Genomic DNA, 14,293 nt, shown 5'->3' with positions numbered 1-14,293 from the left:
GGTATATTTTATCCAGTCACGCTGCATATTAATATTCTGCCCACTGCTGCCATGTCGATTTTCTTCCCAGGATAATGACAATATGGTGCTTCTTAGAAAACACACAAGGTACAATAATGTATCTCTTGACAAAAGCTACAGTGTTGCAACTTTTTTCCTGAGAGTAATGGGGCTCTGATCCAGGATCACTGGTCAGGGTATAGTACTGATAACTTCACTGAGAGTTAACTGGCCTCAGATCAGCAGCCCTGTTTAAGCGTACGCTGTGAGTAGAGAATAGCTGGTTCCTTGTCAGTAAAATGCATGGCCCTTTTGGTCAACAAGCCTCATATGGAAGGAAAGAAAAAAAAAAAACACACACACACAATAATAAAACATGCGACCCTTTGCTGATTCTTTAAAAACAGTGTAAGACAAGCCGATCAAACCACTGATTACTCGCTCACGAATAGTTCTTTGTGTTCTCTTCACGGTTGCTACAGAGTACCTGATGCATGGTCAGTAAACGTTTTTCTTCACAGTTTACACAAAAATCAATGTAGCCATAAAATCTGTTGCTGAACATCTGGTAGAATAAAATGCACCGATTGTGAATAAACAGCAGTGCCCTCTGTAGCATCAACTCAACATTTTGTACAGAATTTCAAATCATAAGGAGCAACTGCCAGGAGAAAAGCTGTGCAGCCAAAACTGCTGCAACGTGGTCTGTTTAATGGGTCCACAGAAGACAGTGAATGATTTCAGAGTCACAAAGAAAAAAATGGGCAAAAATCACTTGAGCGTACACAGCTCTCACATGAAAGCTTAGTTTCATCCAAAAGGCAGCTTTAAAGGCAATGTTAAAAGTTTTTTTCCCCTCCGCTGATCCTTTTTTTGATTTATAATATGGGTGTTAAATGGGTTTAATGAGCATCAACACACAGAAACAACATTTACAGATAAAGTTCAAAGTTAGAGCTGTAAGTATTTTGGAAAATTTTTTCATTCCAAAAATCCTAATTTCTCTGCTTCTAAATCCAGGTCTGACAGGAAGTAGATACAAATAAAAAATGTGATAATCCTCAGTCAGAATATGACGACACAGATGTGGGGAGGAAAAAGTAACTTGGCCTAAATAGAGGCAGGAAAATAAACAGTCAGCAATGAAAAAGTTTTTAAAAAGAGGTATATGATGCATGCCATGCAGTTGTGTTCTGTGTATTTTTGTTGTCTTTAGAGAAGCTCCTCACTCGAGTGCCTCTGCTTTACTTCTGCTCCTCAATTTCTCGTTTGACTTCTGCTACATAATGGTGGTCTTTACCATGAGCCACCTCCATGATGGTTAATGCCTGGAAACGGGAAAAAATGTATATATATCACAGACATGCTCTTAATATGACAGTTGACCAAACAGAGTATAGAATGTGGTTACATCCCAAAACAACCATGCAGCTTACAACACCAACATACACTGATGAGTAGGGGTATAACAATCCATCAATCTGGATCGATACAGATCAAACACCCCATGATCTGATGACAAAATAAATCAAAATATAAACATCAATGTTTTGTGTGCTTTTATTTTGCCAGCCAGCCAAATACATACATATGCGTTTCTGGAGAAGTGGTGTTCTTTTCAAACTGGACAACAAGCGCCAGGCGGTGCAGCTAGCCCTCTGAGAGTGGGAATTCACACTAAAAGTGAGATGTGAGCAAAGCACAAACTACTGAAGCATTTGATCTGTTCGGGGGCGGGGGGGGATCTCACATGTGTCTCAGAGTCAGTGTGGACAGACATTTCAAAGATTAGAGTTCTATCTGTTGTGTGAAAAGGGCACGTGACAAAATTCTTGCTATGAGAAGTGGCCTTGGCCTGTAGCAGCCAAGAAAAATACACAAAAAGTAAGAAGCTGCGGGAATAGAAGTATTCTGAATTTAAAAGGACACAACAGCAAGTGTGAATGTTAAGTTTTAAACAAAACTCCTACTGAAATGTAGGAAATATGTTTTTTCCAGCTTTTTTTGTGTGTGAGAATGCAAATGCTTCCTATCTCAAAAAAACAAGATGAATTGGAAGATCATCATTGGTCCTTGTTTGTATTTACATAGCAACTGAAAGTGAACAGAGGAGCTCAAATTTAACAGTTATACTTCAGTTATATTTTACTTATTAAAAATATAATTGCGTGAAATAGGCAGATAATATCGTTTGATATTGATCGCAGGTCCCTGAAACGAATTGAAATCACATGGTGGCTTATTTTTAAGTATTGGCAAAAATCAGATCGCTGGCAAAGAAAACCCATATAGGATTGCTTCCTGATGAGAGTGGCGATTTACACCCCTATTGAAAAGTCAGTTATGGGAATATGTAGGCCAAGGCTTCACTTGCCTCAAATGTCATCGCTTGCTTAAGTCCACTGGTTGCTCTGACTGTATTTGTCTCTCACAGCCAACTCTTCCTCACATTTTCTGTGTTGTTGCCCTCTTACTTGGAAGCCTTCAACCTATCAATATACCAATGGCCCACATGTCTGCTAATGTACCTTGTTCAGAGCTTTTACTCCTTGTGTCTTCTTCTCCAGCCCCAAATAAAGACGTCCCAGCTTCAGATACATAGATGCCACATTCAGAGAGTAGGCTGGGTAGTGTACACTGCAGAGACAATACATCAAGATGAGCAGCAAATGTGAGAACACGAGACGAAATCTATAATTAACACTACAATTAGTTTAATTGCAGTGCTACAAAAGTTCAAAACATATCATGCTGGAGGAGAACAAAATGAAAAAATAAAACACACTGAAGTAGATGTGGCTGAGTGCTATGTACCACAGAGGCATCATCGCAATTGGCAGCATAATAAAGGAGCATAATAGGTTGTACTACAGTGAGTGTGTGTGTGTATATATTGTAGGTAGAATTAAGATAAACACTTGTTTTTGTATAGAAAAAAACATTATTCTAAACTGCAAAGCATGGTTGACAAATGAATAAAACCTAAAAGAGGAGTTAAATCTTGAAAATCCAGAGGGAGTGATCCGGTTAACTATGTGCACAGTTGCTCTGTCTCTAGAAAATGCACCTCTAGAGGGGTTTATAATCCACTTGTGACTGGCCAGCAGCACTGATTGACCTGTCATAACCGTGCTACTGCTGCTGTGTAGATTTCTCACAGATCAACTTACCTATAAGGCTGAATGATCTTCTCTCCATAGCTCATAGCTCCATCCCAGTCCTGCATGTAGAGACAGACACCCATGGCCTGATACATCATGTGCAGCATGTAGACATTGGTCTCGGCAAATATAGCGCCCATCTTCTCCAGGCTTAGTTCACACATCTCCAGCAGCTCACTGGGAGGTGCCAGAGAGTCAAGAAATAATGGCATGCCATAGGGAATAAGAGGAGGAGGCTGGGAAGTAAGTGACAAGTCAGACTGTCTACATTTGTAAATCAAAGAAAACAGGAGCAGGACAGTGAAACGGGGTGAGGGGCTGGAGGAACACAATTATAATCAGAAGAACAGGATATTCTTGTAGTGTTTGGCTCTCCTGAACTCCTCGATGACATTCCTTGCGTAACGCACCATGGATCGGATTTCCTCTGGTTCTGGTGGAGAACTCAACTTCCTGATTTCCATTTTTGCTTTGTCCTAGAGAGAGATGTAAAGACAAGAAAAAGCTCTATGGTGACATATCCTACATAAGATGCACCAAAAGCTTCAAAGACATTATGCAGAAAGAACTATGGCCCCACACAGGGTAAGACTGCTGTACAGTACGACACACTGTGTCCTAATATCTTACTAAGTTTGAACAGGTTTTAAGTACTATGCTGTGAGTTCACACTGGACAGCTAAAAAAAATTTGATAAATGCAAATATGTAGGCACAGGTGGTGTTGATTTACTTTCCGACAATGCACAATGAAAGCTACTCACAGTTGGAAATGACTACCACTACAGTACGTGCATCAACAAAAGCATTGGTCCTGTTGTTGGTACAGTGAAGACATGGACCTGCTGCATTTTCCAACAGACCTGCAGACTGATGCTGATGAGAGACCTTCTGGTATATTTCTCAAATCAACAAGCCAAGTTTCCATCACACTGTATGAAAATGTCTAGGCTTCAAAACGGTACCTTAGACTTGGTGGTGCACTCAGTGCACTGACATGTGAAGAAGTAGGAATCCAACAACCTTTCCTTCCTGTCCTCTGTTGGATAGAGCAGGTCTATGTAACTGTTAAAGATCTACAATGAGACAGAGAGAGTACAGTGAACAAAGTGACACAAAAAGACCATTGTGCACCAATCAAAACAAACATCAGCATTTCTGTGAATTTATTTGATCTTAGAATTGCTGTAACTGAGAAGAATCATTGTTGGAATGCTTGTTTGCTTACCTCCTCCCCAGGGTTTATCTCTTTAACAGCTCTAACCTCAGCCACTGTGCCTTTATAGGTCACTATGACATTAGGACTACAGCTGTGATTCATCAGTGCTACACTGGTTGGAAGAACAAGGAACAGTGGAAAAGGTTAAAGAAACAACTATTGTGAAATGACAGAAAGGTGATAAAGGCATGACATTTAGCAGCTTTAAGACATTGAGAGTACATGATGAGTATGTTGCTCATATATTATAAACACAAAAATACTAAAGTAATAAAATCTGAAGGAGCTAGGAATTAAACAAACTGAAAAGAAATGCAACATTGATCTGAGATAAAGACAGAGGACGTATAGGGATACAAGTACAGACAGAGGGGGAAAAAGAAGAAGAAACCATTTAATCAAATGTTTTAAAATGCTGCAAATACTGTCTTTACCAGTTAAACTACTGAAGAGATGGACTGTTAAACAATGATGTGCTGACTTGGACTACCTACTCAGGAAAAACAGCTGATCCCAGATGGGAGAGTTCCTCATCCTCTATGGTAAAACCATTACAGTTCACCTGTAGATGCGCAGAAAACAGTAAAGAAAAGGAGGGACAAAGAAAGAGAGAAAGGAAGACACAAACAAGTGGAGACAGATAGGACAAAAGGGTGAGTAATATGATAACGCACCTTGAATCACCCTCTACTCTACTGTCTTGAACCCACCAGTTTTTAGAGTAAGATTAAAGATAATACTAATGCTGACTGAGACCTGGTAAGTAAAATTTATTACACTGACTATGTATATACATAAATATGGCCAAAAATATTGGCGCCCCTGCATTTCTCTTAGATAACGCACCACTTCTTCCAGAAAACTGTTGCAATCAAATTCTGTGGTACTGAAAACACATCAGAAATTGTATCAGACAATGTACTGAAGTGGGCAGCAATGAGTCCAGATCTAAATCCCGCAGAGCACCTGTAGAGAGATCTCAAAAGAAAAGCTGGGAAAATGAACCCTTCAAATCTGAGAGAGTTCTGTGTGGAATGGATCAGATTTGGCTTTTTCTCTCTGCTTTTTATGTTTTTTCTCCCTCTCTCTCTTTTTAAGATGGTAATTTTCTGGCAACAAAGCTGCCAGTATTATCATATTTTACTGTACACATTTCACCTGATAATGTACAGCTTGTTGCAATCCAAGTGTTATCCAGTGTCACCTGTGCAAAGAGTTCAGTAAGAGCCTGATCGTCGGGGAGGTCACTGATGTGTCTGGAGTAGAAGTGATGCAGTGCTGCTATGTCTGCCTGGTTCATCTCCTCCTTCTCACTGTCCATCCTATTTAAATCTGGAAGAGGCAATGAAACACAAACAGGAAGAGTAAGTGCAACAAAAAAGGAATAAAGAGGTGGTAAGAAAGAACAGAGACAGAAAGTGAAGAGTAAGGTGAGATGCAATGGACCACTAGTGGGACTTCAGGCTTCGAGTCTAGTTAACAGTTAGAGGCAGGTTTGAAGCAGAACTGTATTATTTTTTGCAATTGTTTTGGCAAATACACAATTTTAGTCACCTTAGTGTATGAACACAACCACTGGGAACAATTTCACTTGTGTTTTAAGACTCAAAAAAACTTGAAAAATCACATTAAGTAATCACAGGTTTTTAAATAATCATGGTTTAAAAGTGAGTTGCCTATGCAGTACATGCGTTAATACCCAAGAGTGTCTCAGTACAATCAGAGTCTCTCAGAGAAGGTTGTATACCTTGCTAAAGGGCAAAGTGGCAGTAGTAATTAACAGAGGAGAGAGAACTTGAAATTACAGCACCAGAATCTGGGGATTTAGGTCCCAGTGCTGTGCAGACTTAGAATGAATGAAAGAGACTGTACCAGGACTGGCAGCTGCAGCAGTCATTACTACAAGTGCAGAGACACAGGAACTAAATGCAACTAAAAGTGCACATATGTAAATAAGAACACACACACTTACGGGATTCAAACTCCTGGAGCAGTAGCAGCCTTTCTGAAGGGGTGCGCTCTGTTGTGACTCTCTGCAACATGAAAGACACATGAGATCATTCTAGACAAAAAACAGAATCTCCAAAATAAAATAAAAAATATTCAAAAGGTGCTTTCACTAAGATTTTACACACTGATAATTTCAGTGAAAATGGGTCAGGACCCGGTGTCTCTCAGCTACACACCCCTCCATGACCTTCTGCTGCATACGGCCCTTCTGTTGTTGTTCCAGCTTCTCTACCCTGTGACGTCAAAGTACGGTCTGTAAATTAACCCCGCCTGTCACCTAATGAAGTCAAGTCAAGTCATTTACTAATATGGAGCCATGGAGCAGCTCTGGGCAGCTAAAAGTCTGAACCAGTGGCTACCAGAGTAAAGAGATGGCGCCTTTTGAACAGAGAGAGTGGGACAAAGAAAAAGCAACAACCAGGGTTAACATCAGTTTGGCGTTTTGACATGGAGAGGGGTAAAAGAAGCCAAAGGGGAAAGATTAGATTCAGATAAGGCATTGTTTTGATTACATTAGTGACCTAGCATGGTCATCATTTCACCTCTGTACTGAATTAATATGATTTTAATTTGGAAGTAATTTGAGCTTTTTGTCACTTTAGCAGTAACCAGCACGTTCTACTGGACTTACAAATTTACTCATTAGTCAGCTAATGCTATTGGAGGCCACATCTTGTACAATTTGTTGCAACCAGGCATCTGTAATGCATGCTGTTGCTAGGAAACAGGATGTGATGGGAGGGGCAAAGAGCGATCAGGAGCAGCTTGCGGTGTCACTTTGTTTTGAGTCTCACTAGACCCTGAAAAGAAATTAGGAACATTACCTTCAAATAACTATTTTTCCCCTTTTATTATACTCTCCATTATAAACAAGCCAATTACTTTTTCTTTTTATTCACAGAATGTCAAACGATGGGAAAAATGCCCATTTAACTTTCCAAAGTCAAATGTGGTGCCTTCAAATGTCTTGTTTTGTCCAACCAACAGATCTAAAGATATTCAGTTTATTTTCATGTCTGACATCAGTTACTCACATTAAAGAAGGTGAAACCAGAAAATCTTAGTGACTTTTGCTTCAAAATAGTTGCCTATTAATTTTCTATCAATGAAATAACTAATGGCTGCAGCTCTAGTTTTTGTTTAGGATGAAAAAGTGTGTTGGACACAATGAGGGAATATGTTTTGGAAGATTATGTTTCCCAACTCCAAGGGAGGAGCACTGAAGCCACTCTGGAGACACGTCACTAAAAAGTCTCTGTTGTTTACTTTATGTTAGTTTGTCCTTTCATTTGTCACCCAGCAGTACCTTCTCGTTACTTGCGTCTTGGTTGTAGTTTGACTAAACAGTGCCCGCATAGATGCCCATGTAATTCCTCATGAATAAGCCTTTTCTGATTGTTATCTCACTACTTCACCTGTTTCATGATAATCCTGGCCACCAGTCTGACAGTTTCTGATGGACACCAGTTTTCCCCATAGGCACACATGGCTACACACTCCAGCTTATGCATGGGCCAGTCACCTCTCTGCACACAGATACAGTACAAACACACAGAAGAAGATGGAATCACTGATATTACAGCAACAGTACAACGTGAAAAGACAGAAAACAAGAAGGTGAATAAAATAAATGAACACTGTAGCTGATAAATGATTTTAGTATCACAAAGTACATGCAAATGCACCTCACTCTCTCTCTCTTTCATACACACAACTCTTCAGTTTTACTGCAGTGCACCGAGTGTGTTTTGTGCCATGAAACTAAAACGAGACCAAGGCAACGAGAGCACAGACTCCATCGTCATAGCAACAGCAATGTGCGGGTGTGCTCAGAGCCTGCAGTTCTGCTGAAGTGGTTATCAATGTGTAGTCCTAAGGTGGGTTACAACAACATTAAAATAACTTCCTTTAATTCACTGTGCAGTGTTTCCAGTGAAGCAACATGTTCAGCCTTTAGCAAAGCACATGTAGATATGGCACACATAAACAGAAAATCAAGCCCCACCATGAAAACACACAAAAACAAAAGCTTACCTGACAACCAATGTTGCAATAGTAGGCCTGCTTACACTTGCCACACTTAAAAAGATCATCTCTTCTGTAATGAAATGAAGACACATAAGTGCTCTATAGCTGTGATAAGGGAGGCCAGTTGGATATTTTGTAATTGGATTCAAATGCAATTATCCACCTGTATTTAATACATTCTAGTGGGTTGATGTGGAATTAAATTAAAACTTTTACTGACTGTTCTTTTCCCATGATTTTCAGGTACTTGAAAATTCATTTGCAAGTTTGTTTTAGTCCAGTGACAAAAGGTGGGACACAGTTACACAACACTTGAGCTCACACATGGAAGGAAGAAACAAGGAAGTTAGCTGCCAAAATTTTAATGTTATTCATAACTGGCCCATATGCATTACAATAATAAGGTCTAGGTAAACTGGGGGCAATTTCTACAAACATTTAAGTCCATCATTCACAAAAAATGGACACAATTAAAGTAACAGACATAATTTGAGTGTTTCTGATTGTATACGAGTGCGCACACACACGTCCAACCCCCTAGTGCACAAATGGCCTTCTCATCTTGAGGCTCCCCCTCTCTTGGGACACATGGACAGCTATATTTAGCACCCTAACCTTTTACTGCTCTAAAAACCCTAATGGCAGCTTGGCCAGGACATGTGTGTATCAGTGTGTGAGAGAGAGTTAATTTAACTCTGAAGAGCACAATAAAGTGCCATGGTGCATCAGATCTCAACAAGACCAGAGGACAAACTAGAGGGCTAACCCTTTAAAGGACCAGTGCACTGCAGTTTAACCTTCCTTTTATGTTTTTGACACTGTATGCCTACACACAGCGACACATGTCAGCACTCTCCGAATGGACTGGCCTTTCTAAGCACTACACATCCTACACTGTTACTGGTGCACGCATGGATTGGAAAGCACCAACAAAACAACATTTCAATTCTCTTCTAATGTTAATAGGTGAAACTTTAAACATGAGAGAAATAAAGACAGAATGGAAAATCATAAAGACCGCAGTTTTACTCTCTCTAAGCAGAAGTGGCATTTGAGCTGTAACCTGTTATGGGAAGTCATGTAAAGGTGTTCATGCAGACTTTCTGCAAAGTAAAACCTCCAGCAATACTTTAGTTGGAGGGCAAGATTTGTTAGTTGACTAACATTGCATAGACTGGTCCATAAATCCAGTGTTTATTAAAGTTATCTAATATCTAACTTAAATGACTGTACAACAGTAACTATTTGCAACCTTGTACACAGTTCATAGTATGGGTACACTATTTAACACTATGTGCAGGAATATTACTAGGTTCACTAAGACTATAGAAAGGCAAAACAATTAGATTGTGGCTTTAAAATCCAGAAGTAAACGCTCTTGTACGTGAACGTCGGCTTCGGACTCCCCTGACTGAGCTGAGCTGCAAATAAATGCTGCAGTCAGGTGAGCTGCCTCACCGCACTGACCCAAATAAGTCTGCACCAGCTAGGCAGGTGTTGGGAGGTCTAAAAGCTAACCTAGCTACGTAACTAATGAAGCTAGCCAGCACTGAAGTGGACGAATTACTTGCTTTGTTCCGTTCAAAACTATACGAATATGGTACCAGCTCGTCCCCGGCTGTCATGCAGGTGTTTTGTCAGCTGTTTCACGGAGGTAAGGTGTTACCTGGTGAAGCAGTGCTCACAGTGCGCTCCCCTCTCATTCACTGTCAACACGTGGGAGTAGGCAGGGCAGGCGAATACCAGCTCCCCCACTGCGAAGTGCCGCACCGCCCGCAGGCCGTTGCCTTTGTCCGGGCTCAGGAACCTCTCCGTCCCCTCTATCCCTTCGTTCTTCATGGTTTGTTCTGATTAGGGTAGACAACACCAACTACCTGTCTGCTCAGTGATCTGATCTGCTCTGTCAGAGCGGTTTCTTCCTCCCCGCTCTGCTGGAAGTCAGGATGGCGCTCATCGCCCCCTGCTGGAAGGTGGACGGCACAGCTCCGCAGCTGCATATCCTGTACTGATGCGCAAGGGACCTACTTCTTACTCTATTATGCTGTTACAGGGCTGTAACGGGCCAACAGAAACTTTGAACCCATTCAAGCCAAAAATTCTTCTGAGTAAACCCGGTTTCTATCTCCAATTTTCTTTGCAGATTGGTTGGCGGAGGAGTGTGACGTGATTCAGATTTAAGAAAGTGTTGGGTAAAATTATTAACAAGGCATACTTTAAGGTTGATTCTAATATTTTATGAATTAAAAACTTAATTAGTAGAAGATTAACATTATGTTTGTTGATTAGTTAACTTGTTTGTTTACTGTGTGTCATATGATTATTCTATCATATTAAGAAAATGAATAATTAGGATTTAGTTTAGAGCATGCATGAGTTTGCTTACTTGTATGTTACAATTATGTTAACATAGTTGAGTATCTCATTCTATGTGTTCACTGAATTCTTGGTCAGTATTTGCTGTGTTACCCAACTGGGGCACTGTTTAACATCAAGGGAGACTGATTCACTAAAACACTGAATCACATTAGATTTACAGCTTTAGCAAAGAGGGTCCACAGTTGTTTTATGATCACCACCTGGCTGTAGAGGCCAGGGAATTTGGGGTCACTGGGACACTAGGGGTAATAAACAAGAGATTAGATCTAAAAGCCAACAAGAGGAAGACAACTTCAAAAGACAGGGCAATATACAGACACACACAGGCAAGACAGTTTAATTAGCCAAATGGGAAGCCATGTGTCATATAGTGTAACAAAGAAAGGGGTGACCTCCATCTTTAGGAAGCTGCCTTTCCCATTGGAGCAGAAAGGATGCAGGAGGAGGACGGATGGATACATGGACGGATGGATACGCACGAGAGGACCGGACCAGTTTACAAGGGCACATTTGAAATTGTATAAAAACAACTGAATGGAGGAGGACAGCGTTCCTTCTCCTCCTGTAGTCAGGTTGAACGGTTTTGCTGTTGAGGTCAGGGCTTCAGATAGAGATGGAACCCAGAGCTCTGTAAATTGCTTTATTCGATGGTCTGTTTAGTTATGATAATAAATGTTTGAAAATTGATATTTGATTCCGATTATTCTTCATGAAGAACACGCTACAAAAGCCACCTGGAGCAATTCGGGGTTCAATGTCTTGCTCAGGGACACTTAGGCATGCGGGGAGACCGGGAGTCGAACCACCAACTTGCTGGTCAGGACTGCCCTACCTCGTGAGCCACAGCCACCCAATACATTTGTTTGTGTGGTTGCTCAGGTATTTATCCTGAGTTTGTACCATCTGCAACTGAAACAAATCAAAACACTTCACACAGTTTACTTTACATATATAAATGCATTTATTTAAGTTAATGATTTCTCCTCATTCAAAGTTGAGCTTCTGCAGTATCTATAAAACGGAACAGTTAGAAGCGCTGTACAGTCTGACAACAAAACTAAGAACTGCTGCTGAGTACACTGTGTATATATGTACATACTGTACACACATTGATGTAGGTATATACAAAAATATACACTTGTACATGTGGGACCCTTCGTGTCATATCACCCACCTCATCACTGTCATTCAATGAATCCACATTCCTTTGAGAAAACACACAATGTCTTGCTCCCCCCACCTGATTACTGTTGCATCACGCCATCTGTTGTTACAGGTTGATGAGACTTTTGAGATATATTGTCTTATGAACAAATTAAGCCCCCTCTTTTGCCCTGACTTGTACACACCATTACAATCACTCCCAGCAAAAGATGGGGAGGCTTAAACAGTCCTGAGCTGGATGTCTCTGCAGGGCTTTTCACATATCACAGAGGGCTTCTGTTTAATCCTAAGAGGGGAACGGAGGTGGGCTGAGAGGAGTAGACCTCTCACTTTCAGGACAAAACATCTTATTTTAGGAAATGCTGAATGAACTTTACTCCTCCCGTTGTTGAACTCCATCAAATAAAGTGTCGAATGTTTCCCTCTAAAACACAGCGAGTATGAATGAAGTGGCTCAGTGGTGTAGATACTCTTGTTGTTCATTGGTGTTCAGTTATACACCCTGTTTCAGCAGTAACAAATGTGCCTGTCTGCAAGACTGACAATATTCTTCCTCTTTTTGAATTATGTTTTCAAAGCACAGCACACACAGATCTGGCTCTGCCTCAGATATGAATGTTTCCATTACACAACAAGAGATTTATACCCCTGGTCCGTTATAAAAGTGACTCCAGATCAGCAGCTAAGAGCCATCCTCGCCCTGGCTTGGCCTGCAGGCTGAACTGAGGCACAAAATAAAGAAAAGTGAGATACACAACATAATGTAGGCAAATGTGCATTCAATACTTAATGAGTTCTCTGCAACTTATTCCCAAAGGCTTTCACCCCCTCTCGTTCCTCCTCATACAGAAACAACAAGAGGGAACTTTGGCACGTTGTGCTAAAGATGTAAACATTTAATCACCCAATCAAAATGAGGCGATGGACTACTTAATTGTTAGTCATTTTCTCTGTGTATAGCATAAAAATAATAAAACATAAAATAGCAAATGGTTCATCATCACAAGAATAAGACTAAAAACAAAAGGCTTTAAACAACATATCTGAACCACTGTAGCAGACAGCATTTACTCAGGTGTGTGCAGTTTGCTGCCTGTTCTCTGTTGTAATTAGGCTTATTTCCACTGCCTGGCCAAGTTAGCAGGGCAGATTTAACAGTTTATATAGTAAAACTAATGAAAAACAGGGATATCTCTGAAACTCTCAGGTTGTGCAGCAGATGAGTCTCTTTCCTTTTCTAGTCCTCCAGTTGTTACTCACTAGTGCACAAGTGCAGCAATAGAGGATGCTACAGGCCACAGTATGTCACCCGCACTGACTAGTACAGTGGACTGGATGCTTTGAAAATGTCTGAGATCTATACCTATCCCACAGTGAAGAGCACCAAATTATGACGACACACACAGGGATGTCAGAATAATACCAAACTAAGAGGCTGCAACACTTGTCTATCATATGTATATGATGCAAAATTTAACCCAGGACATCCCAGCTGTCAGCCTGCCCACTGAATGATCTGCATGTTCACACCCCTCAGGCTCAAACAGCTGTTGGATTTGCTATTTCAAAATAAGGTGATAACTGATCTCTAACCAACCATGTGTGAAAAGATGGTACCATTCCTGCAACGGGTGTAAAATAAACACTTGTTTTCACTTTAGAAATGGCAAATTTTCAAGAGCTTCAGTCATTTTGAAGAATTGCGCATATGTGCAACACGGAGCAAATGATGTGGTTGTCGTCTTAACACGCGTTGTCCACTCACATGAAGTGTCTGTCATCACATGCCTTTAGTTTCACATACTCCACCAAAGCCTGTGATTTGACTGCAGACACCATTTAGATGTTCAACTGAAGAAAACGGACAAAAAGTCTTCTATATTGCAACATTCTTCAGAAATTAAGTCAACAGAAAACGTTTTGTGTACTTTCGCAGTTTCCAAACAGAATGGCAAAGAAACCACAAATATTTCCAGTATTTAAAATTTTTAAATAAATCAAAGTCCTCCTAATTAACTGAAACCTTGAACCTATTTTGGACCCTTGAATCTGGTCATTAGAGAAACACAAAACCATCCCCACATCTAGGCTCCCCCTTGGGTTAAGTCTCACCTGTGGGTCCTGTGCCTTGCATCACAAGGCAACAACCTATCAAGTCACAGGATAGGCTTTCCAACTAGCCACAGCTTCAGCTGACCTTCTTGACTCCACTGCTTACAGATGGGTGGATATACAAGACAAGGCAAACATCAGGTATGAGGAACAAAATGGCAGAAAACATGATGTGGATACAAGAACATCAGACAACACAGCAAACATGGCCAGTTGTCTTTGTC

General features: G+C 40.6%; 1 protein-coding gene across 1 annotated transcript; it reads right to left on the bottom strand.

The window, feature by feature from the left end:
- Window positions 1-379: 379 nt before the first annotated feature.
- Window positions 380-10,424, bottom strand: smyd2a (SET and MYND domain containing 2a). Its single transcript, XM_020590001.1, has 12 exons — window positions 10,084-10,424; window positions 8,424-8,487; window positions 7,805-7,915; window positions 6,352-6,412; window positions 5,584-5,711; window positions 4,874-4,941; window positions 4,389-4,491; window positions 4,126-4,236; window positions 3,517-3,637; window positions 3,171-3,345; window positions 2,529-2,637; window positions 380-1,328 (listed from the first exon to the last, which is right to left on the bottom strand). The coding sequence occupies exons 1-12, from the start codon at window positions 10,254-10,256 to the stop codon at window positions 1,245-1,247; spliced, it is 1,308 nt and encodes a 435-aa protein (XP_020445657.1). The 5' UTR covers window positions 10,257-10,424; the 3' UTR covers window positions 380-1,244.
- Between the last annotated feature and the right edge of the window lie 3,869 nt (window positions 10,425-14,293).

This window comes from Monopterus albus, unplaced genomic scaffold (assembly GCF_001952655.1).
Source record: "Monopterus albus unplaced genomic scaffold, M_albus_1.0 scaffold10.1, whole genome shotgun sequence".
Taxonomy (NCBI): Eukaryota; Metazoa; Chordata; class Actinopteri; order Synbranchiformes; family Synbranchidae; genus Monopterus; species Monopterus albus.
The sequence above is the reverse complement of the archived record's forward strand: the minus strand, read 5'-3'. Positions and strand labels throughout refer to the sequence as shown.